Raw genomic sequence first — 23766 nt, forward strand, 5'->3', positions numbered from 1 at the left:
AACTGCTAATGAAAAATGGCACCAGATCAATACAGAGAGAGTCCTTCTGAGATGGCGCTGAAGCCTGGTGTTATTGTTCAGCTATTTCAGCCATGTTCAACTCTGTGACCCCATTTGAGGTTTTCTTGGCAAATATACTGAAGTAGTTTGACATTTCCTTCTCTAGCTCATTTTACAGATGAGAAAACTGAGGCCAACAGGGTTAAGTGACTTGTTCAGGGTTACACAGCAAGTGTCTGAGGACAGGTTTGAACTCAGGTGTTCATGACTCCAGGTTTGGCAGTCTAGTCCCTGTGCCACCTAGTTGAGGTCCTACCTATCCCTAAAAGGGAGAGAAAAGCACCAGAGAAGATAGAGTGCTCTCATAAACACTGCCCAGGTTCTGGAGTAGGACAAGGTCATAGATGGGTCAAGCCAAGAGGAATGATGATAGAGAGCTTATAGTACACTTCCCTCATTTTGCATCTGGGGAAACAGAGGTTCGGATGTGCTTGCCACTCCATTATCCCACTCTTGGTCACCAAAGAGGGAGCCCAGAAGTCACGAAGTGAGCAGAAAAATTCATCAGAGAATGAGAATCAGAACATGGTGAGTAAAAACTCAGTTGAGTGAGAATTATGTCAGACACTGAGTAAGTTTAGAAAGAACAAAGAGAGCCTTATATTCCACTGTGGGGGGAATTACATTTATACAATTAAATACAAAACATATTCAATGTGGCAGCAGCAACAGGACAGGGGGAGGGAGTCAAAAAAAAGTATTTCTGTGGGAGATGCCACTTGCCTTGAAGAAACCTTTAGGAAACAGAGGGGCATGCAACTACGTGGATAGTGTTGAGCTTTGAGTCAGGAAGACCTGAATTCAAATTTAGCCTCAATTACTAGCTGTGTGATCCTGGGCAAGTCACTTAACCCTGTTTGCCTCAGAAAAAAAAAGAAGAGTAATAGAGGAAAGGAAGGAGTGTGTTCCAGACATGAGAGTCAGCTTATATAAAAGCACGGATGGCAAGCCATGACAAGGAATAGCAAGGTGGGCAGTTTGGCTAAAATGTCTAGTAAATGAAGGAAACAAATGTGAAAGAAGCCTAGAACTGGTAAGTCAAGATAAAAAATGTGAAGGGCTTTAAAGGAAGAACCTAAATGTGGCTGATCATGCTTCCTGCCCATTCCCCAAAAGAACATTTAGAAAGAAATTATCCAATGGCAGTTGGTGACTTATTTTGGTTTTGCCCTGATTTGCTGTGTGACCCTGGAGGAAGTCTCAATCTCTTCTCTGAGCCTCAGTTTCCCTATCTGTAAAAGAGAGAATTCCATAAAGTATAATGGGATGACTCGGGAAGTACTGGATGCCTTCTCTCCCTGACAGCCTTTCAAGGAGAGGCTAAAGTTCCCTGGACCTGGGATGTTGTAAAGTTGAGTTCTTGGTCCAGGATAGATTGGATCAGATTGCACTTGAAGTCCCTTACCTCCGGCAGCTTCTACGACTCTGATTCTGCCAGAGGGTTGGTGGTGATAGTCTCTAAGGGCCCTTTCCTTGTTAACATTCTCTGGCTCTACTTTGCCCCAGGCCGGGGAGGGGAATTTATTTCTGCCAGCCCTCTCCAAGTCAGATTTTGGAAGCCCCAGAGGCATCTTATCCAGAGCTAGTGAGCCTCTCCTACGACTCTACCAAGGTTGCGAAGGTCCAGAAGGTTATGGTCCATTGGTGTCATCTGCTGCCATATCCACTTGTGGTAGGAGAGACAAGTCGAAAGATCCAACAACCGGACCACATCGCAGGCGCCCTGAATGTGTCAAGAAAAAGGCGAGGATGAATCCCAGAGACCCGAACCAGATCTAGTTTTGGGGACGAACTCAAGGTCGACCACTTTAGACGGGGCTGGGGGGCTGAGCTTGCAGGAGTCAAATTTTAAGACTCAAAATAGGAAACATTTTTATATCGCTAGAGTTGTAGCCCAGCGTGGAGGAAGGGGCCCGAGCTTGAAGCCGGAAGGCTTGGTTACCAGCCTTGACTACTGTGTAGCCATGGGGAAATGGCTTCATCTCTCTACGCCTCCCTTTCCTGTTCCGTAAAATGAAGCTAATAAAGAGTTGTCCTGACTCCCTCCCAGTGTGGTTCTAAAGGAAGCGCTTTGTAAACTGTCAAGCGAGGCTGAAACGGGAGCCGCTCGGGTCTCTTCTTTGTGCTACCGCGAGGGAACCATCCCGGCGCCTCCCAGTGAAATCGGCAAGGCTCAGATCCGCAAGCGACCAAGGGCGCCACCTAGTGGCAAAGACTCTCCAAGGCTTAGGGCAGAGGTCTCCAGAGTGGGAGTCTGAGCTGCTCGGGGCGACGGGTCACCTGAGGGTGGAACCCACAATAGCCAGTGGTGGGGTTTGTCTGGCTGACTGGGACACCGAAACCAAAACGCTCCTTCCCCAATGCAAGCTCCCAACCTCTTCCCTTCTGAACTCCCCTGGCAGTTAGAATCTAAACATTTTTCTGGCACCCACTGGTGCCACTAGGAAAAATCTTCCCCCTAGCCCTTGTTCCCCTGATCTCCTCCTTCCCACCATAGCAGAGATCCGGGAATAAGAGCCCTACCTCTCTCCTTTTGTTTTGTTTTGTTTTGTTTTGTTTTGTTTTTTAAATTCTTACCTTCCGCTTAAGAATCAATATTGTGTATTGGTTCCCAGGCAGAAGAGCAGTAAGGGCTAGGCAATGGGGGTTAAGGGACTTGCCCAGGGTCACACAGCTAGGAAGTGTCTGAGGCTAGATTTGAACCTAGGACCTCTCATCTGGAGGCTTGGCTCTCAATCTACTGAACTACCCAGCTGCCCCCCTCTCCCCTTGTTTTAGATGGGACAGAGTGAGAGGCAAAGACATATGGATGTTGAGGCAGTGATGGCATGTTTATTACCCTCAACCCCTACCCCCCACCCAAGTCTCTGTTGCTGTCAGACACCACCATTCTTCCACTCACTCAGATTCATAATCTGGTAGTTTTCTTGATGAATCATTCTACCTCAACCCTCAGAGTCAATTAGCTGCCAAATCAGGTTGCTTTTATCTCCACCTATCCTCTCCTTTGGACGTCATCCCTTGCCTGGCCTTTTGTAATAACTCCTAATTGGTCTTCCCACTTCAATTCTCTCTCCCCTCTAATTCATCTTTCACCCACAGCTACCCAAAATAATTTTCCAGAAGCCTGGATGCATTCATGTTACTGCCCTACTCAATAAATTTCAGTGGCTCCCTATTAACTCCAGGGTCAAATATTATTCTCTATCTCATTCTTTTTCAGCTTCTACTTTTGCAGGCTTAATTAAATATATGAGTATAGTAGTACCTGTATATGATTTATAAATAAGTTAATAAACACATATTGGAAGTACAAGTTTAAAATCTTTTTACTAGTGTGTGTGTGTGTGTGTGTGTGTGTGATTAAAAAAATGTTTGTAGATCACTGGTTTAGAGGATTCAACTCCATCTGAAGAACATTTATTAAATGTCTGTTATAAGTGAGACACTATGGAAAGTATAGAGGATACAAAAACAAAAATGAAAATTAGTCCCTACCCTCAAGGAATGCCTGTTTTCCTGGGGCAGATGAATAAATGTTATGAATAAAAAGCTGTTGATATGAGTAAATTAAATTTTGATTCAACAATATTTGTTAATGATGTGCCAGACAAAATACATGTATAACCTAGTGGAATTGCTTGTCAACTCTGAAAGGGGGGAGGGAAGAAGGGAGGGAGACAACAAGAATCATGGAACTGTGGGGAAAAAATTTTAAATAAAATTTTTTTAAATTATGTCCTAGACACTTTTTTAAAAATCCCTAATCTTCTATCTTAGAATTAATACTATGTATTGATTCCAATTGTAAAAAATAAAATTAATATAAAATGATAATTTAAAAATATTATGGTTTTTATAAGGTTTATTAGTAGTCTCTAGAAAATAAAGCCACATCCCATGCTAGCTTAGGCTGTTTAAGCAGCCCACCTTTCCCAGCTCCAGCTTCCTCGATAGGAAGCAAAAATGAAGAGAAATGCCAGTCCCCCAATTTTATTCCCCTAAGTGCATAACAACAGGAAGCCAGTGGGCTGATGGGAAATGATGTAGTTCAAAGACCCCAAAATTTCCAATAACACACAAGGTAGAAGAATAGTAAGGGCTAGGAAGTGGGGGTTAAGTGACTTGCCCACAGTCACACAGTTAGGAAGCATCTGAGGCCAGATTTGAACCCAGGACCTTCCATCTCTAGGCCTGTCTCTCAATCCACTGAGCCACCGAGCAACCCTGTAAGTTCTTGTTATAGGAACATATCTAGACTTTTATGACTTTTCTTGGACTGTCAGATTCACTACTCTTGTATTTATGGTCATTATTAATAACTAAATAACAGGCCTGGTTATTTAGTTGTAGTCAAGAGGTCCCAGGTTCAAATTTAGTCTCAGACACTTCCTAGCTGTGTGACCCTGGGCAAGTCACTCGACTCCATTTGTCTAGCCCTTGCCCTTCTGTCCAAGAGTTGATTCTAAGACATTATGAAAATTTAGTTTTCATATGCTATATTATTCCTATATTAGGGACCTGGGTTAGGGAGGCTCCAATCAGTCTGTTGATTTTTACATTTCCTTTTTTCTTAGGAACCCCAGTAAAACCTGATTAAGAGATAAGGCTCTTCCTGCCAGGTATATGGCTCCCCCCACCCCTCAGTCCTCAGCCCTATCATCTATGGGTTTGAGGAGGGGTTCAGAGTCTTAATGGAGAACTTATTAATTATTCTCCAATCAGAAATGTCTTAGGACATCCAAGGGAGGAAATGAATAATGAGCTCCCAAATGTCTTTCTGGACCAGCATGAAGAAACCTCCTGGTCTTTGATTATGGAGAGGATCACCCACCCACCACTAATTTATTGGTTAAATGCTAGCCTAATCAAGAAATGGATGTTTTTACCCCCAAATCAGTCTCTCAAATATGTCAACTTAACAATGGAAAGTAAGGGTTTTGGGGGGGGGGGTGTTGTTAATAACTAAATGGCATTAATGAAACAGAGAGAAGCAAAGCTCTATTGATGTAGACATGACTTGTAAAATTGAGAACTCTAGACAAAGACTCATGCCAGAGCAAAACAATGGAATGACTCACTCTTTTTGCTTCTCAGTGTGACAATGAGTGGCCCTGATTGGGTGAACTACTGTAAGCCTTTACTGCCGGGAAAATGGCAAGAATACGCAGGTAATTAAATGTTTTAATTTTATGTGTTTTTCTGCCTTTATTTTTTTTATTGCCAATTCAATACCTGAATTCACATGTGTTGAGGCAAAAAAATGAGGTCCTACTGTAATGTAATAGACCACTTGAGGGAAGAGGTCTAAATAGGGAACTTCCTTCTTTTTCTCTCTCCCTCCTTTTCTCTCCTTTTCTCTCTCCCTCCTTCCTTCTCTCTTTCTCTTCTCTCTCTCTGTCTCTGCCTCTCTTCTGTGTCTTTAGCTCCCCTCCTTGTTTCTCTGGCTGTCTCTGTCTCTTTCATACACATGACCAAGAACCCTACCTCAATATGGTCTAAAGAAATAAGCAGTTTTCAAAAGTTTTCAAAAGAATTGCAAATTATTAACAACCACATGAAAAACTGCTCCAAGTCACAAATATTTTTACAATGTACATTTTAAAACTCACATTTTCAAAATTACAAAGATTATAAAAGACTGAAATGTTGAAGGAACTATTGGAATTCACACTGATACACGGTTGACAGAGCATTAATATGGTCCAATCATGCTGAAAACTAATTCAATATTATACAAAAATGTCACTAAAGTATTCATTAACTTTTGACCCATTGTTATCACTACTGGAAATATACACCAAAAAAAAAGGCTTCCTTTCAAGGACTGGCTGAACTTTCATTCATCCTTTGACATCCTATTCACTCTCTGGGGGAAGTAGGAGTAATGAGAATATTCTTTACTCCCATTTGCTACTTCAAGGTTCTCCTGCTTCATTCATTAGCTTCTCCTCCTTTGAGGTTCTCTCAATCCATTCTCAAACCATTTCTGTCCAACACCTTCCACAATACTCCTTTTCTAAACTCAATGAACCTTTCTCTCCTCAACTCTAACTCTCATACTCAACTCTTATTCTCATACTAGGGCCATCGTGGTAAACCTATGGCACGTGTGCCAGAGCAGGGCATTCAGAGCTCTTTCTGTGAGCACATGCACCATTGCCCCAGGACAGAGTTCACCAGAATTCAATCCTAGAAAGCCAGAGGAACACAGGGCCAGGCTGCTCTCCTCCCCCTGGCCTGAGGATATTTCTCACATCACCTGCCCCTCTCTAAAAAGATTTGCCATCACTGTACTAGGGGATTTTGATATACATACTGCTATTCCATTAAATACACACTTCCCAATCATCTCTGCTAACTATTATATCCCATCTCTCCTGCCTTTTGTGGTTAAACTCTTTGAGAAGATCTTCTGTAATTGATGCCTTGACTATAGAGTGTCGGGTCTGGAGGCAAGAGGACCTGGGTTCAAATTTGACCTCTAACACTAATTGTGTGACCTTGGGCAAGCCACTTAATCCCCATTGCCTCCCCCTTGCTCTTCTACTCTCTTAGAAAAGATACTTAGACAGAAGGTAAGAGTTTTTTAAAAATAGATGTCTCCACTTTTTTTTTCCTCTCATTTTTTTCTTAAGTCTCTGCAGTCTGACTTCCAACTTCATTCAATTAAAACTGTTCTCTCCAAAGTTACCGGTGATGTCTTAATTGCCAGTGATCTCTAATGGCCTTTTCTCAGTCCTCATCCTTCTTGACCTCTCTGCAGTTTTTGGCAATTACTTTTTGATCCTTTTAACATGTTTTTTTTCTCTAGGTTTTTAGGATCTTACTTTCTTTAGGTTCTCTTTCTCCCTCCTCAGTCTCTTTTGCCCCCAGCTATCGATACCCCAACGGGCTATGTCTTGGACTTTCTTCTCTTCTTCCTATATTATTTCACTTGGCAATCCCATCAGTTCCCATGAATGAAATTATCTCCATGCTAATGATTCTGAAATCTACTTCCCCAGCCCTCACCTCTGTACTGAGCTCCAGTATCCAACTGCCTACTGGATACTTCAAACAAGATACCTCAGAGACATCTTTAACTCAAGTTATCTAAAACTGAATTCCTTATCATCCTTCCCCATCCAGATGTTCCTGTCTTTCTCTTGTCCTTCCTATCAGTGCTGAGTGCACTGTTAGGTCCTCCCAGTCAACCAGGATGACATCCCATGGGTCATCCTCCACTCCTCCTGCCTCTCCCCTCCATATCTGTTGCTAAGACCTATTGATTTCACCTTCCAACATCTCTCAGGTACATCCCCCCTTTCATATTGCCACCACTACTCTGGGGCAGGCCCTCATTGTCTCATACCTGGACAGTTGAAATAATAGCCTATGGTGGGTCCACCAGCCTCAAGTCTTTCTCCACTTCAGTCTATTTATTCCCTGCTCAACTATCAAATCTTTCTAGACCTCATGTCTGACCATGTCATTCCCACCTATCCCCAATTTGATAAACTCCAGTGGCTCCTGAATCACCTCCAGGATCAAATATAAAATAGAATAATATAATATAAACAATAAAATACAATAATGTGATATAAAATTCTGTTTGGCATTCAAAGCTCTTCATAATCTGGCTCTCCCCTATCTTCCCAATAATCTTACATCTTTTCTGGGCCTCCTGGTTGTTTTTCAAACAAACTACTTTTTTTTGACATTGGACATTTTTTCTGGTTGTCTTCCATGGCTAGGATGCTCTCCGCTCTCCCTCCCTATTCTCAATCTCCTGATTTACCTGGCTTCCTTTAAAAGTACCAACTAAAATCTTACCTCCTACAGGAAGCCTTTCCTGATTCCCTCTTAATTCTAGTGTCTTCCCTCTTGTTGATTATTTTCTGGTTTTCTTGTATATATAGCTTGTTTATAAATAACTGTCTGCATGTGGTCTTCCCCATTAAATTGTGATCTCTTTGAGAGCTGGGTCTCTCTCTCTCTCTTTTTAATCCTTAATTTCTGTCATAGTATCATCTCTAAGACAGAAATACGGCAATTAGGGTTAAGTGACTTGCCAGGGTCACACAGCTAGGAAGTGTCTGAGACTAAATTTGAAACTAGGACCTCCCCAAATCTCTATACTTACCACTCTATCTATTGTGCTACCTCGCTGTCCTTTTGGGTCTGTTTTTGGCTTTGAATCCCCAGTGCTATCACATGATAATAGGTACTTAATAAATGACAGAATGACTGAAGTCAAAGGCAGAAAGGAAGGCTCCAGGTATGCCAAAATCTCTATAATAGCACTTTTGAGGTGGTTAAAAACAAGAATTGGGGGCAGCTGGGTGGCTCAGTGGAATGAGAGCCAGGTCTAGAGACAGGAGGTCCCGGGATCAAATCTTGCCTCAGATACTTCCTAGCTGTGTGATCCTGGGCAAGTCACTTAATCCCCATTGCCTAGCCTTTACCTCTCTTCTTCAATAGAATGGATACTTAGTATTGATTCTAAGACAAAGGTAAGAGTTTTTTTAAAAAATGAAACAAGTAGTATCAGAATTAGGTAAACAACGGCTACAATATTATCAGTGAAAGCAACACTAAAATACTAATTAATTGTATGCACACGATAATGAAACAGGCTACCCCATGCCCTCAGTAAGGAGGCAGGGGTTGACAGATGCCCAGTGTGGTAGATTCTATCAGATATGGTTGCTATGTCTGTTGGGTTTGGGTTTTTTTTTTTTGTTATTGGCTTTTTATTTTTTTTTTTTCATTTTTATTTTCAGTCTAAACTCTCTTCCTCCCTCCAATTTTTTCCACCCACAGAGAAGGCAAGAAATCTGATCGCCATTATACATATATAGTCATGCAAAACACATTTCTGTATTAACCATATTGGTGGGGGAAGCAAGAAAAATGAAGGGAAAAAATATGGGTTTTCTCTGTGCTCTGGGACCATCAGTTCTCTATCTGAAGGTGGAGAGCCATTGGTTTTATTTACATGTTTTTCTTTATTTTTTGGAAGGGTTCTGTGGCTTATTTATTTATTATTAATCAGGAAAGGCTTCCTGTAGGCTTAAGGAAATGACTGATGTAAAAACAGAAGGCATAAATGAAACTTCTGAGAAAAAACTTTTCCAACTTACTGGTTGAAATTCACTGTACCCCGAGCTGGGGAAGACACAAAACTGTCAATAATTACTTAAATGCTTTAAAGTTTATAAAGCAGGCCCTGCCCTTACGGAACAGAGGAGCCAGGGATGTGTCTCTTATCGGGGTAGCATCATCCAGGCTGATTTATAAACCCATTCTGTGTCTTCATCTGTAAAATGGAGATAATAATAGCATCTACCTGCCAGGGTTTGGGTGAGGATCAAATAAGGTAATACTTGTAAATTGCTTTGTAAATCTTAATGGGCTGGATAAATGCTAGCTTGTATTATTGTTGTTATTATTGTGTCCCTGCAACTGGCTGGAAAACTTGTTTTACTTGTTTAAGGGCTCTGATGCAAATCCTTTGCATTTTGCATTTTTGATCAGACTAAAAGGAGTCTATTCTTTATCTAAGGACTCGTGTTTGTGTGTGTGCATGTTTGCATTCACAGACGTGCTAGTCAAAGAGCTAGGGACCTTTCTCCTTTTAGGGGGAAATTAGATACAAGCCACATTCTGATACTCCAGGAATAAAGGCTTTAAAAGTTCACTCAGGGCACAGCTTCGCAGTTCAGTGGATTGAGAGCCAGGCCTAGAGATGGGAGGTCCTAAGTTCAAATCTGGCCTCAGATACTCCCTAGCTGTGTGACCCTGGGCAAGTCACTTGACCCCCATTGCCCAGCCCTTGCTGATCTTCTGCCTTGTATTGCTTCTAAGTCAGAAAGTAAGAGTTAAAAAAAAAAAGTTCAGTCATTCAACAAATATTTATTAAGTCTCTACTATGTGTAGCCCCTATTGGGTGGCAAAGAGAGAGAGAGAGAGAGAGAGAGAGAGAGAGAGAGAGAGAGAGAGAGAGAATCAGTAACAAGTATTTAGGTGGGGACAACTAGGTGGCTTAATAGATAAGAGAGCCAGGCCTGGAGACAGGAGGTCCTGGATTCCAATCTGACCTCAAACACTTCCTAGCTGTGTGATCCTGGGCAAGTCACTTAAGCCCATTTGCCTAGCCCTTGCTGCTCTTATCAATCCTAAGACCAAAGTTTAAGGATTTAAAAAAAACAAACAAACAAAACAAGTATCTAGATGCCTACTATGTGCCAAGCAGAGAAAAGAAAATAAAGCAGTCCCTGCCCTCCAGAGCTTAGTTTCTCCTGGGGAGTAGGAGGGTGGGGAGAGGGAGATACTATGCACATTTATCTATAGCCAGATACAAAATAAACAGGGCAGCTAGGTGGCAAAGTGGATATAGCACTGGTCCTGGAATCAAAAAGACTTCTCTCTTCCTGAGTTCAAATCCGGCCTCAGACCTCAGATTTGCCAGCTATGTGATCCTGGGCAAGTCCTTTAACCCTATTTGCCTCTGTTTTTTCATCTGTAAAACGAGCTGGAGCAGGAAATGGCAAGCCATTCCAGTATCTCTGCCATGAAAAACCCAGAGTCGCAAAGAATCAAACAGGACCAAACAACAAAAGAAATACAAGTTGGTGGGAAGGAGAAGGACACCTGCATGCTGCTGGAGGGATCAGGAAAGCCTTGTAGAATTCTGGCTGTACTTAAGCTGAATTTGGAAGGAAACCATCGATTTTGAGAAGCAATAATGAGGAGAGCGTGAATTTCAGGCATGAGGAATAGCCAGTGCCAAAGTGTGGAGAAGGGGGAATGTTTCTGAGAAACAGCAAGGGAGCCATTCTAACTCCATCACAGAGTGCAGAGAGGAGCAATTGTAAGAAAACTGAGAACCGTAGCAAGGGGCCAGGTGGTGAAGAGATTTGAATACTAATGTTTTTATATTTGCTCCCGAAGGGAATAATTGGAGTTTATTGGGCACAGATCTAGCATGATCAGATAGATGTGCATCACTTTGCCAGCTGTATGGGCAATATAGTACAGGCAAAAAGGTGATGAATGCCGAAACCCGAAGGAATGCTGTGAGTGGTGAGCAGAGAACAGGCATGTTACAGAGCAACATCAAGATCTGGCAACTTGACCCTCAATGTAAGACTTTTATTAAACTCCATCTTAGCGGTAGCTAGATGGCTGCTCAGCGGATTGAGAGCCAAGCCCAGAGAAGAGAGGTTCTGGGTTCAAATCCAGTTTCAGATACTTCCTAGCTGTGTCCTTACCACTCTTCTGCCTCAGAATCAATAAGGTAAAGATTTTTTTTAAAATGCATCTTACTTGATTCAGCTCAAAGTTCTGGCCTGTCAAGACCTTTCTGAATTCTAACAATGCTAATCATTGGGTCAACTGTCCTTCCCAGATTTATGGCATGTGAAGATCTGGAGAGAGCATCACTATGCCTTTATGCAAGTCATCCATAAAGAACATTTAAAAGGGGGCACAGTTAGGTGGCTCAGTGGATGGAGAGCCAGGCCTAGAGATGGAAGGTCCTGGGTTCAAATCTAGATTCAGACACTTCCTAGCTGTGTGACCCTGGGCAAGTCACTTAACCTCATTGCCTAGCCCTTATGGTTCTTCTGCCTTGGCACCAATACACAGTATTGATTCTAAGTCAGAAGGTAAGAGTGTTGTTGTTTTTAAAAAAAAAAAAAAAACATTAAACAGAGTCAACAGAGCCAAACAGATCTCTAGGGCTCAGTAACAGAGGCCTCCTGCCAAGTTGACATTGACTATTTTTTAAGACTTGCCATTCATTACAACATGCCTCTGCCTTGTGGTAAACCCATTAAACTTGGGAATGTTATAATGGGGGGCGGGGGAGACTTGCCATTCAAAATTGGGACACTAATGCATCACTGGTGGAGTTGTGAATTGATCCAACCATTCTGGAAGGCAATTTGGAACTATGCCCAAAGGGTTTTAAAAGATTTCTTGCCCTTTGATCTAGCCATACCTTTGCTGGGTTTGTATCCCAAAGAGATAATAGGGGAAAATATGTGTACAAAAATATTTATAGCCATGCTCTTTGTGCTGGCAAAAAATTGGAAAATGATGGTATGCCCTTCAATTGGGGAATGGCTGAACAAATTGTAGTATCTTTTGGTGATAAGATACTATTGTGCTCAAAGGAATAATAAACTGGAGGAATTCCATGTTAACTGGAATGACCTCCAGGAATTGATGCAGAGTGAAAGGAGCAGAACCAGAACCTTATACACAGGGATGGATACACTATGACACAACTGAATATAATGGACTCTTCTACTAGCAGCAATGCAATGATCCAGGACAACTCCGAGGGACTTATGAGAAAGAATGCTATTCACATCCAGAGAAAGAACTATGGGAATAGAAACACAGAAGAAAAACAACTGCTTGATCACATGGGTTGATGGGGACATGATTGGGAATGTAGACTCTAAGCGATCACCCTAATGTAAATACTAATAATATGGAAATGGGTTTTTATTGATGACCCAGTGGAATTGCTCATTGGCTATTGGAGGGGGGTGGGAGGAGAGTAGGGAAAGAACATGAATCATGTAACCATGGGGGAAATATTCTAAATTAATTAATCAAATAAATAAACTTAATTTTTAAAAAAAGAATTTTCTCTACCAATGGGGAAAAAAAGACTTGCCATTCAACCCAAAACAGAAGAGTCTTCTTATTAAAGGTGGCAAAGAAGCTGTGCTTTGAAGGAACTCATAAAAGAATATGAGATAGAGGTCAAGAGGGAGTGCTTCCCAGACTTTTCCTGTGCAAAGGATAGGCAAAGGGATGCCATGTAGAGGGAACCACTCAGTTAATAGGGCAGTTGAACTATACTAAAATAAGAGTTGGAAGAAAGGAGAGTAAAATGAAAATTAGACTAAAGAGGGAAATGGGAGCCAGACTGCAAAGGGCTTTAAATCCTACCCTGAGGAGTTAGTATTTTATCTTTGAGCAAGGGTTCTTAATCTTTTCTGTGTCCTGGATTCTTTTGGCAATCTTGTGAAGCCTATGGGTCCCTTTCTCAGGCTAAAGCTTCTAAATGCATAAAATAAAGGGTTTTTAAAAATTTTTCATATTAGAGTATTAAGCAAGAGTTTTTAACCTTTTCTATGTCCTGCATCCCTTAGGCAGTCTGGTGAAGTCTATGAACCCCCTCTCAGGGCAATGTTTTTAACTGCATAAAATAAAGGATTTTATTTTAGTATTTGGTGTTTTAATATTAAGTATTTCATATTTCAGTATTAAGCAGGAGCATTTAATCTTTTCCTCATCCTGGATCCTTTTCTGGTAGTCTGGTGAGGTCTACGGAACCGTTTTCAGGATAACATATAATGCATAAAGGCATAAAATAAAACTCACTTTATTTTAGAATTAACAGTTTGGTATTTAGTATTTCAGGAATGCCAAGGAAACCAATTATATTGAAGTAGTTATCAAAATATTTTTTTAAAATAAGTTCATCAGTCCCATGTTAAGTTAAGAACCCTTATCCTAGAAGCACTTAAGAGCAATAAGAACCTGAGTGGTCTAGAAGAAGGATCCAGGACTGAATCTAATCCATGTAAACCTAGAATTCTGCTCTAGGACACAGGTCACCATTTAGGGCTTCCTTAGGCATGCTGGGCACAATATAGTTACAGTTCCAAATGAGAAGCCTCTAAACTCTCTAAAACAATGATGAAGAACCTTTTGGAGACCAAGTGCCCAAATTGCAACCCTCACATGCATGTGAGCCGTTCTCCCTGCCCCTTACCCCAGACAGGAGAGAGAGAACTTGGATCATGTGAGAAATGTCCTCAAGTGTGCAAGGAGATGGGGAAGGGAGCAGCCCCCTCCCATACACTTCAGCATGTGTGCCATAGGTTCACCAACACAGCTCTATAGCATCTTCAAACAACTTTCAATAGCAGAGAATTTTTTAAACCTTGTTTTCTGTTTTGTCATTGCTATGGCTTTATTTTTTACTTTATTTATATGAGGTTTTTTGTGGTTCTCTATAAAGCTATTGTGTTTTATATGTTGTTGCTTAGTTGTTTAAGGTTTAATGCTTTAAGCAGCAACTGAGCACAATGTTCTCATGAATATTAAGGCAAATATAAGTCTACATGAACATTGGACACATGTTTTGGGCATAAGTTAAAGCACTCAGGTTGCCTAATTTTTGGAATCTTGAGATCCTTATAAAGGACCATTGATTGGTGGGGGGGAGGCATATGGCCCATGAGCACAGCACTGAAAGAATGTCATCCCTTTTGGAAATTATTTGAAGAGGTATAATAAAAGGAAAGGGACAACATAACTGTTCACCTTGATGAGCTTCTGGAACTGTAGACTTCCCCAGGGATTTATAGAATTGTTATATAGACTAGTGTGCCTTTTGGCTTCTTTGCTGCATTTGACAGATAACCCTTTCCTCCTGGGTACTCTCCTCTGAGTTTTCATGATGTTGCTCTCCCCGGTTCTCCTCCTACCTGTCTGATGACAACTTCTCCATCTTTTTTGCTGTTTTATCATCCAAATCATGCCCTCTAACCATATTGTCCCACAAATTCTATCCTAGGACTTCTCTTTCTCTCTTTCTACTCTTTCTGTGAGTTCATTAGCTCCCATGGATTAACTGTCATCTCTATGAAAATATCTTCCAGATCTCTTATCTCCAGCTGCAATCTCTCCCTGAGTTTCAGTCCAATGTGAGAATTTATTTTTCATATACTATATTAAATCTTATGTCAGGGAGTCAGAGTAGAAAGGCCTTAAATCAATTCTTGTATATTAGAGAGAATTACTATATATCCCTTTGTTTGGGATCTGGGGCAAAAATTCCATCTGGTCTACTGCTTTTTGCATTTTCTCTGTCCTTAGGAATGGGTCCGAAGGAATGCCTTCTTTTTTTTTTTTTTTTAAACCCTTAACTTCTGTATATTGGCTCATAGGTGGAAGAGTGGTAAGGGTGGGCAATTGGGGTCAAGGATTTGCCCAGGGTCACACAGCTGGGAAGTGTCTGAGGCCGGATTTGAACCTAGGACCTCCTGTCTCTAGGCCTGGCTCTCAATCTACACCCCCCCCCCTTTTTTTTTAACAGAATTTAGTTAATAAATGAAGAGGAGAAGGGTTCTTTTCCTGCTTACATGATCTCCCCTGTAGAGCTAGAGGTAGGCCACCTCTTAATTAGCTGTTTGCCAATTAAAGATGTCTTGGGATGTTCAAAGGAGGGGCTAAATAATGAGTTCATAAAACTCTACTTATTAAACTGCCTGACTCAACTTCCAGGTCATCCCTGGTCATTACAGACAACCATGGAGACATATCTCTTTATCAGTTATGATGCTGGCCTAACCAATAAAGAGATATATTCAATAAATTGACATTCTTACCCAAAATTCAGTCCCTCAAGATCATTTTAATCATTAACACTTAGCATCGCCAATAAACATTTTGAGCTGGATGTCACAGAGATATTTCCAACTCAACAAGTCCAAAACAGACCTCATTATCTTCTTCCCAAAACCCTTCCCTCTTCCTGCCAAGGGTGCCACATTCCTTCCTCTTGGTCTCCCAGGTTTGTTCCCTGAGCTTAATCCTTAACTCCCCACTCTCTGAGATCATGATCAAACAAGATAATGTTCGTAGAGCACTGAGCAGAGCACCTGGCACACAGTAGGTGCTTACTAAGTGCTTATTGTCTTCCCTCTCGTCAATCTCTTTCATGCCAAAATATCCACTCAATTGCCACATCTTGGGCATTTCCATCTTTGCACCTCCTTGTACTTGCCTTGTCTCTACAGACACAACTACCAACCTGGCTTAGTTGAGGTTCTTATCTCCCCACCTCTTACTTCATTTCTGGCAACAGCCTCCAAACTGGTCTGCTCGCCTTACGTCTCTCCCCACTCTAATCCATCCTCCATACTGCTGCCAAAGTAATTTTTCCTCATCTCAAATCTGACCACTTCATTTTTCTATTTAATAAGCTCTCATGGCTCCCTCCAGTCCAATGTCAACTCTTCTGATGAAACTGTAAAGCCTTTTGCAATCTTGCCCCAAACTCTCTTTCCAGCCTCTTTGGATGTCACTCCCCTTCCCACGGTGTTTATTAAGTTCATCTCCCATCTCCACACCTTTGTACTCTGTTTCTATGTCTGAATTGTACATCCTCTTCACCTCCACCTCAGAGAGCCTTTCTTTCTTCATGAAACAGTTTAAGTACTACTTTGCCTCTCCCATCCTCTCTCCTCTCTCAAGTCACTTTGTTTTTAACTACTTTATATTTATTTGCATTTATTTTCCTTATAGTTATTCCTCAGTACATATTTATAGGTGTTATGATTGTCTTATGATGTAAGTTTCTTGGAGTAGGGATTGTTTCATTCATTGTGTTTGTAGTCTCAAGGGCCTAACTTTGTATATGGTAAATGATTAATAATTGGTTGTTAATCAGATAAATACATATTTAAGTAACTATTTATTTAAATAGGTTGAATAAATTTTGGTTGGTTGGTTGATATAATTTTTAAAGATGGAAAAGGAATTTTATTAAATGGAGGGAGTTTAGTGGATTTATTCAGGCATTAATATCCTAAGGTGCAAGTGTGAAATTCTATCTATAATAATAATAGCTAACATTTAGGTGACACAGAAGATAGAACTCATATTAAAGGGTAACTTGATTCTCTCATTTTGGACACAGAAGATAGAACTCATATTAAAGGGTAACTTGATTCTCTCATTTTGTTTAGTTGTTTTTCAGTTCTTCCCCCATTTGGGATTTTCTTTTTTTTGTTTGTTTGTTTGTTTGTTTTCGTTGTTTTTAAACCCTTACCTTCCATCCTGGAGTCAATGCTGTGTATTGGCTCCGAGGCTTAGAAGAGTGGTAAGGGCTAGGCAATAGGGGTTAAGTGACTAGCCCAGGGTCACATAGCTAGGAAGTGTCTGAGGCCAGGTTTGAACCAAGGACCTCCTGTCTCTAGGCCTGGCTCTCAATCCACTGAGCTACCCAGCTGCCCCCTGGGATTTTCTTGACAAAGATAGAACAGTAGTCTGCCATTTCCTTCTCCAGCTCATTTTATAGTTGAGAAACTGAGGCAAACAGGGTTAAGTGTCTTGCCCAGGGTCACACAGCTACTAAGTGGCTGAGGCTAGATTTGAACTCAGATGATTCCAGGCTCAATGCTCTATCCACTGCACTACCTAATTGTTCCCAATTTTCTAAGTCTAGAATATAGAACCCTAGGTAGGAAGGAAGACTTTCTGGAGTATTTACTGATCTGAGTACTTGGCCTTTTATGTTTTCTTTTTTTTAACCCTTATCTTCCATTTTAGAATCAATACTGTGTATTGGTTCCAAGGCAGAAGAGTGGTAAGGGCTAGGCAATAGGGGTTAAGTGACTTGCCCAGGGTCACTCCCCTGTCCGAGGCCAGATTTGAATTTCCCTCTCTAGGTTTGGCTTTCAATCCACTGAGCCACCTAGATACTCCCAGCTTTTTGTGTTTTCTGATGAATGAAATAAAGTTTATCCTATATCACATGTCTTAATAGTCTGAATAGGAACCAAAAACCATTTTTTTTCTATTGTAAAAACCTGGCCACATGCCAAATCCTGATGTTCTTGGGGTAAATTTGGAGTGGGTCAAAAGCAGGATTTTTTGAGCAGTCTTTAAGACTGAATCAATTTGGGGCAGCTGGATGGCTCAGTGGATTAAGAGCCAGTCTGAGAGATGAGAAGTCCTAGGTTTAAATATGGCCTCAGACATTTCCTCCTGACTGTGTGGCCCTGGGCAAGTCACTTAACTCCCATTGCCTAGCCCAGTGATGGTGAACCTTTTAGAGATGGAGTGACAGGCCTCACCCCCACAACACCCCCTAGATTGAGTGCCTTTCCTGCCCCTCACCAGAGACTGAGTGCCCCACCATGCCCTGCCACCCCCTCTTACCCCAGACAAGGGAGGGAAAAAATGCTCCCATTGGGCTGTTGGGACGAGGGATGGGAGAAGTGAGGAATGTCCTCAGTGATCTGAGCACTCTGCTTTTCTAGTAATGAACTCTGGGGGAGATGGGGGTTACGGGAGGGTGACCAAGTTCCCACAGATGGCACTCTGCGTGCCATCTTTGGCCCCCATGCCATAGGTCCGCCATCACTGACCCAGGCCTTACCTCCCTTCTGCCTTGGAACCTATACTTAGTATCTATTCTAAGACAGAAGGTAAAGGTTAGAAAAGTTAAAATAAATAAATTCTTAAAATTAAAGGGAAGGATTAAAAAAAATTTTAAATAAATTTTTAAAAAGATTAAATCAGATGGGGTGAACCATGTGAACAAGACTACCATCTAGTGTCAAATAGTGAAATTACATGATTCATCTCAACTTGGAGTCTTCAAGATAGAATGGGTATATGCATATTAAGTTGTGAATATGAAGACAAATAATACCAATAGGCACTGAATATTTAATATTACAACATTAAGTCACAGCTTCATTTTTTCTGTTCAACATTCATTTATTCCTTCATAAAGTAGTTATTAAACACCTACTGTTTGTAATTTCACATCCCTAACTGTAGGAAATGTGAAGATAATAATGCTTTAAGATTTTCCAAGTGGTCCTTCCCTCAAGGAACTTACAGTTCATTGCTCACAGAAGGCCACAGTAGGATGGGAATGTTATCTTATCAGGAGCTACGAACATTAACTGGTTAATTGACTCCTGGTTAACAGAGGTCAGAAGAGTAGAAAAAGTATAGCCTTGTCTGTCTGCTTTATGGGCATTAGGACAACTTCACCTAAGTGGCCCCATCTTGGAGTCTCACCATTATAACTATTAACATCTAATAATATAGAAATCACAACGATCCCAGAGATCAATTAAGAAGCCATTGCAGTAGACCAGGAAAAGGACGGTGAGAACCTAAACTAGAGGGGTAACTGTGTGACTAGAGGGAAGAGGACATATTTGGGACACGTTGTGGAGAAACAAATGATGAAATCTGGCGACTGACTTAGACGTGTGGGGTTAGATCGAGGAGGAAAGAGTTAAAGATAACACCAAAGGGGTGACCAAAAAGGATGCAAAAAGTCTTGGCAGTAATAATGGAGTTCAAGTAAAGAAGGGATATGGAGGGGAAATAATGAATTCTGATTTGGATATTCAGCATTTGAGGTGCCTTTAAGGACATCCAATTCAAAATGGCCAACAGGCAGTTGGTAATTGAGGACTGGACTCCATCGAGATATGGACTGCTTATTGAACCCATGAGTAGTGGATGAGATTGCTGAGTGAGCATGTATAAACAGAAAAGAAGCTGACTCAGGACAGAACATTAGGGTCCACCCATAACCAGGAAGAGTAACATGAACAAAAGAATCTGCAATTGTTGCTGTTCAGTCAAGTCCAACTTTTTTCTTGGTTTTGGGAGGGGGGTGGTAATTTGCTTTTTGTTTTTGAGATACAGAACCTAATTAATTAATTAATTTGTTTGTTTGTTTCTTTTTTAAAAAACACTTACCTTCCATCTTGGAGTCAGTACTGTGTATTGGTTCCAAGGTAGAAGAGTGGTAAGGGTAGGCAATAGGGGTCAAGTGACTTGCCCAAGGTCACACAGCTGGGAAGTGTCTGAGGTCAGATTTGAACCTAGGACTTCCCATCTCTAGGCCTGGCACTCAATCCACTGAGCTACTCAGCTGCCCCCCAAAACTTAATTTAATAGAAATTTCTTTTGTTGTTCTTATAGTCTCAATTGTGACCCCATTTAGAGTTTTTCCTGGCAAAGTGGTTTGCCATTTCCCTCTCCGGCTCATTTTCCAGATGAGGAAACTGAGATAAACAAGGTTAAATGACTTGCCCAGGACTACCCAGCTAGTATCTGAGGCCGAATTTGAACTCTTTTCTTCCTGACTCTAGGCTAGGCACTGTATTCACTGTACCACCTAGGTTCTCTCAAAAACAGCAAAGGAAACTGAAAAGGATAGGTCAGAGAGATAGAAGAGAACCCCAGAGAAGAAGGAGTATTGAGTAAGAGAAAATGATAAATAGTACCAAATGCTGCAGAGGGGTCAAAAAGGATGAAAACCGAAAAAAGTCATTAGATACAGCAATGATTAACTTTGAAGAAAAGATGAATGATGAGGTTGAAAACCTGATTACAAGAGGGTTAAAAGAGAGTAAGAGGAGTGGAAAGAAGGTACTATGTAGAGATTTTTCAGGCAGTTTATGTGAGAAAAGAAATATAGAATGATACCTATCAGGGATGGGTGGACCAAGGGGTGGGGGGGGGGAGAGAGAGAGAGAGAGAGAGAGAGAGAGAGAGAGAGAGAGAGAGAAGAGAGAGAGAGAGAGAGAGAGATGGGGATGTTTTCAGGTGGCAGGAAAGGAACCAGTATATAGGGAGAAATTAAAGATTAGATAGATGTGACTCTGGACAAGTCACTTAACCCCCCATTGCCTAGTCCTTACTGTTCTTCCACCTTGGAACAAATACTTGTTATTTATTATAAGATAGAAGATAAGGGTTAAAAAAATTAGAAAGAACATGAGAATGATAGTGGGGCAATCTGCTGGAGAAGCCTTGGGTGAATAGGATATCAAAGGTATACTGGTAGAGATATTGACCTTGGAAATTTTACAAGAGATCTTTTTAACTTTTACTTTAAATCCTTAAGAATTGTTGTCTTAAAGGATAAAGCTTTTATATATTTTATTATAAGAGATATTATTGCCTTAAATGGGTAGAAGCATTTCCTACCCAGGATTTTTTTTTAAAACAGGAAGCCAAGGAGCTCCTGTATATTCTTATCCAGAAGGATTCTTTTTTAAATATCACATTTTGCTATGGAAGCAATAACAGCATTTGCCAGAGATTAAAAGTTGTAACAAGTATATGATTTTGAACATCATTATTTATTGTTTTAAAATGTGCTATTGGAAATAATGGTACTCTATTTGAATGTGCACTGTGAATCTGCTTTTTGTAAGATCCATTTACACTCACAAAATGAAAACCTCATTTTTGGGTAACATAACCCTTCTAGTTCTAAGCTATATATATATTTTTTTGACTTTTTAAAACATTTTTTAATGAGAGAAATTGATTTTCCCTTTTTCTCATCTTGTACTGGAAGTACATATATAATCATTATTTATCCTTTTTCTAATTCTACAGCAAATACCTGAGTCTATAGGACTGTGATTAAATGCCTCTCTGATTCCAGAAGGGAATATGAAAGCCGTTAATAGTGCTAAAGAAAGCACATGGTCAGAGACTTGACTGACTAAGATCTGCATAATAGCAGTTCTATGCCAATACTTTAGAGCTTGAAAATTGGGGTTTGAGTCCTGGAGTCCCAGTCTTTTCTAAAACTTTAGAGGACGTGGGTCCCGTCGACTTAGATTCCTAGAAAGCACCTAAGATTGGTTATTTATTTGGCTCACTTCCCTAAAAAGCTGATGATAAGTCAGATCAGAGAGAGACATTTTCCTTAAGTCCTGGCCCTGAATGGGTAATTGCAATCTGCTGAATTCACTTTAATTAGACCTTCATTCAAAGGTCTAAGTTTATTTTCCCTACATTTTTTGCACATTTTACATTTCATTACAAGTTAATTTTTCTTTTTTTCTTGAATTTTATTCTTTTTATTTTGCCAATTGACTTCATATAACCCCCAGGACTCAGCCACTCATCCTTAGCTGACCTGAGGTACCTTTTTTTTTTTTTAGAAAAAAGGTGTGTTTAAGATTTACCTCACGGGGATATCTGTTAAGTTTTTTAAAATTCGATAATGTAAAATATATGTATATTTAACTCTTTTAGGAGTAATTTCACGGGGAATTGTATGAATCTTAGAAGAAAATGTATGTTTTGTAATCTATAATGTAAAGTTTAAATTCTTTTGAGAATAATTTCAGAATAAGGATCTTGCCATCTCCCCAAAATCCAGACTACGAACTTGTTTTGGTGAGGACACATGAAGATGTCTGAAAAGCCTTCACTGTACCATGAAGACCAAACTTTGACCTTTGGGGTGCAGTTGATTGAACTATGGGGAGTTGAAATTGAGTTGTATGTATTGTTTTAATTGTACACTGTTATGCCAGTGGGGGACAGCCCCCAAATTGGTTTTTGTCAATGCGGCTAATTTTAACCATTTGTTCATCTATTTCTTTTATCCCCAAATTCCTGAAAAAATTTAGAAGTTGTTATTTTTACAGGTCCAGCGAAGAAAAAAGGACTAACCTTTTTTTTTGCCGGACCTCACGGGGAATTGTAAAAGTGAAATTTGGGAAATGTATCAAACTACATTTCCCGTGGTCCAACGGGTTTCCATTTCCAGTTTTTGGGCTTGGGAAAGCTTACGTCTTGACGCAGGGAAGGGTTTAAATCTCCTGGGTTAGGAGGAAGTGGCCTCTTTTGCCGGTAGGGGCTTGGCTAGGTGGTGGAGAGAGTAATGGAGGTGGCGGCAGTTTTGAATGCTTACAAGCGCGTGGTCTAATGATTTTATCTATCAGCATGGCTTTAATTAAAATACTAATTTATATATTTATACCAGCCTTTATCATTTTTCATATTTATCAAAGGAGAAAAACCACCTCTTCATGAAAGAAAAACCACCTCTTCATGAAAGGCTGGACTGGAAGAGAAGACGGGAGAGAGGCAACATTAGGAGAAAGGGAAAAAATGAGAGTTCTCATCGAATGACCTTAATTATTTTTTTTAAGTTTGAATTAAGATCCCCCACTGAGAGAATGGGAAGTAGGAATAGCACGAGTAGGCTTGAGGAGAGGTTTAGAAAAGTTATTCTAGTGAGTGGATTAGAGAATTGATTAGGACAAGAATTATGTTTCTCAGGCTCCTTTACATTCTTAGTCCATAGCTTGAAATCTATCTGTCTACTTATCCTTTTATCTATCTGTCTGTTTGTCTGTGTCTATCTATCCATCTGTCTCTGTTATCCACAGAGAGAGCTAGAGTAGGCTCTTGTTTCCTATTCCTTTTGTGCTAAAGCATTCATCCTCCTCTTTCTTTCCAAGTGGCCTGGCACCCTCCATACTCTTTCTCCCCCGGCCCCTCTTCTTTCCATGCCCACCTCTCACCTGTTTGATAAACATGATAAAACCAGAATTCATCCCATTCCGAGATATCAACTGCCCAAATGGGAACTTCTCCACTTTGCAATGAGTTGCCATTTGTATGATGGCCTTATCAGGCCATGTAGTAAAGAGATCATGCTGCCTGAGGAGAAAGGATAGTAAAAGTCATTTCCTTTTCTGATCCAAAGATTTGGGAGATGTCCTGTCTCCCCCAACACCGACACATTATCTTCCTTGCCAAAGTCACATCTAAGTTTTTTTCCAGGGGATTATTATTTTAAAAGCAGCCCCATCCTAGGGTATGCTTCCTTCTCATGGCCTTGCTTCCAACTATATATCAACCATGCCACTTCCACCCCCAATCCTTACCCACATTAGCTGGTCATTAAGCAGCATCAAAACTTCCTGGCATCCCAAATGTACTTCCTTCTGCTAAGCCAAGCTCCCCTGCCCACCTCTCCAAGCCCAGCTGTACCTCAACCTCCATTTACCCCAAGTGAAAAAGTCCTAATTCTGGTTCTGTCCCTTGATCTTCTGACCTAGTATTAGATCACCCTCTATAGCCTTAGGGAGTTAATTTCACCCCCTGCTCTGATACCCC

General features: G+C 40.7%; 1 protein-coding gene across 1 annotated transcript in view; it reads right to left on the minus strand.

Moving 5' to 3' along the window:
• CNBD2 (cyclic nucleotide binding domain containing 2) overlaps positions 1–23766 on the minus strand; it is a 98311-nt gene that overhangs the window by 35114 nt on the left and 39431 nt on the right. Inside the window, exons 7-8 of the mRNA XM_044661579.1 lie at positions 23169–23307; positions 1669–1783 (exon numbers count right to left, since the gene is read on the minus strand). Coding sequence (XP_044517514.1) covers positions 1669–1783; positions 23169–23307 — 254 coding nt within the window. The remainder of the gene's footprint in view (positions 1–1668; positions 1784–23168; positions 23308–23766) is intronic.

This window comes from Gracilinanus agilis, chromosome 2 (assembly GCF_016433145.1).
Source record: "Gracilinanus agilis isolate LMUSP501 chromosome 2, AgileGrace, whole genome shotgun sequence".
In the NCBI taxonomy this organism is placed as follows: domain Eukaryota; kingdom Metazoa; phylum Chordata; class Mammalia; order Didelphimorphia; family Didelphidae; genus Gracilinanus; species Gracilinanus agilis.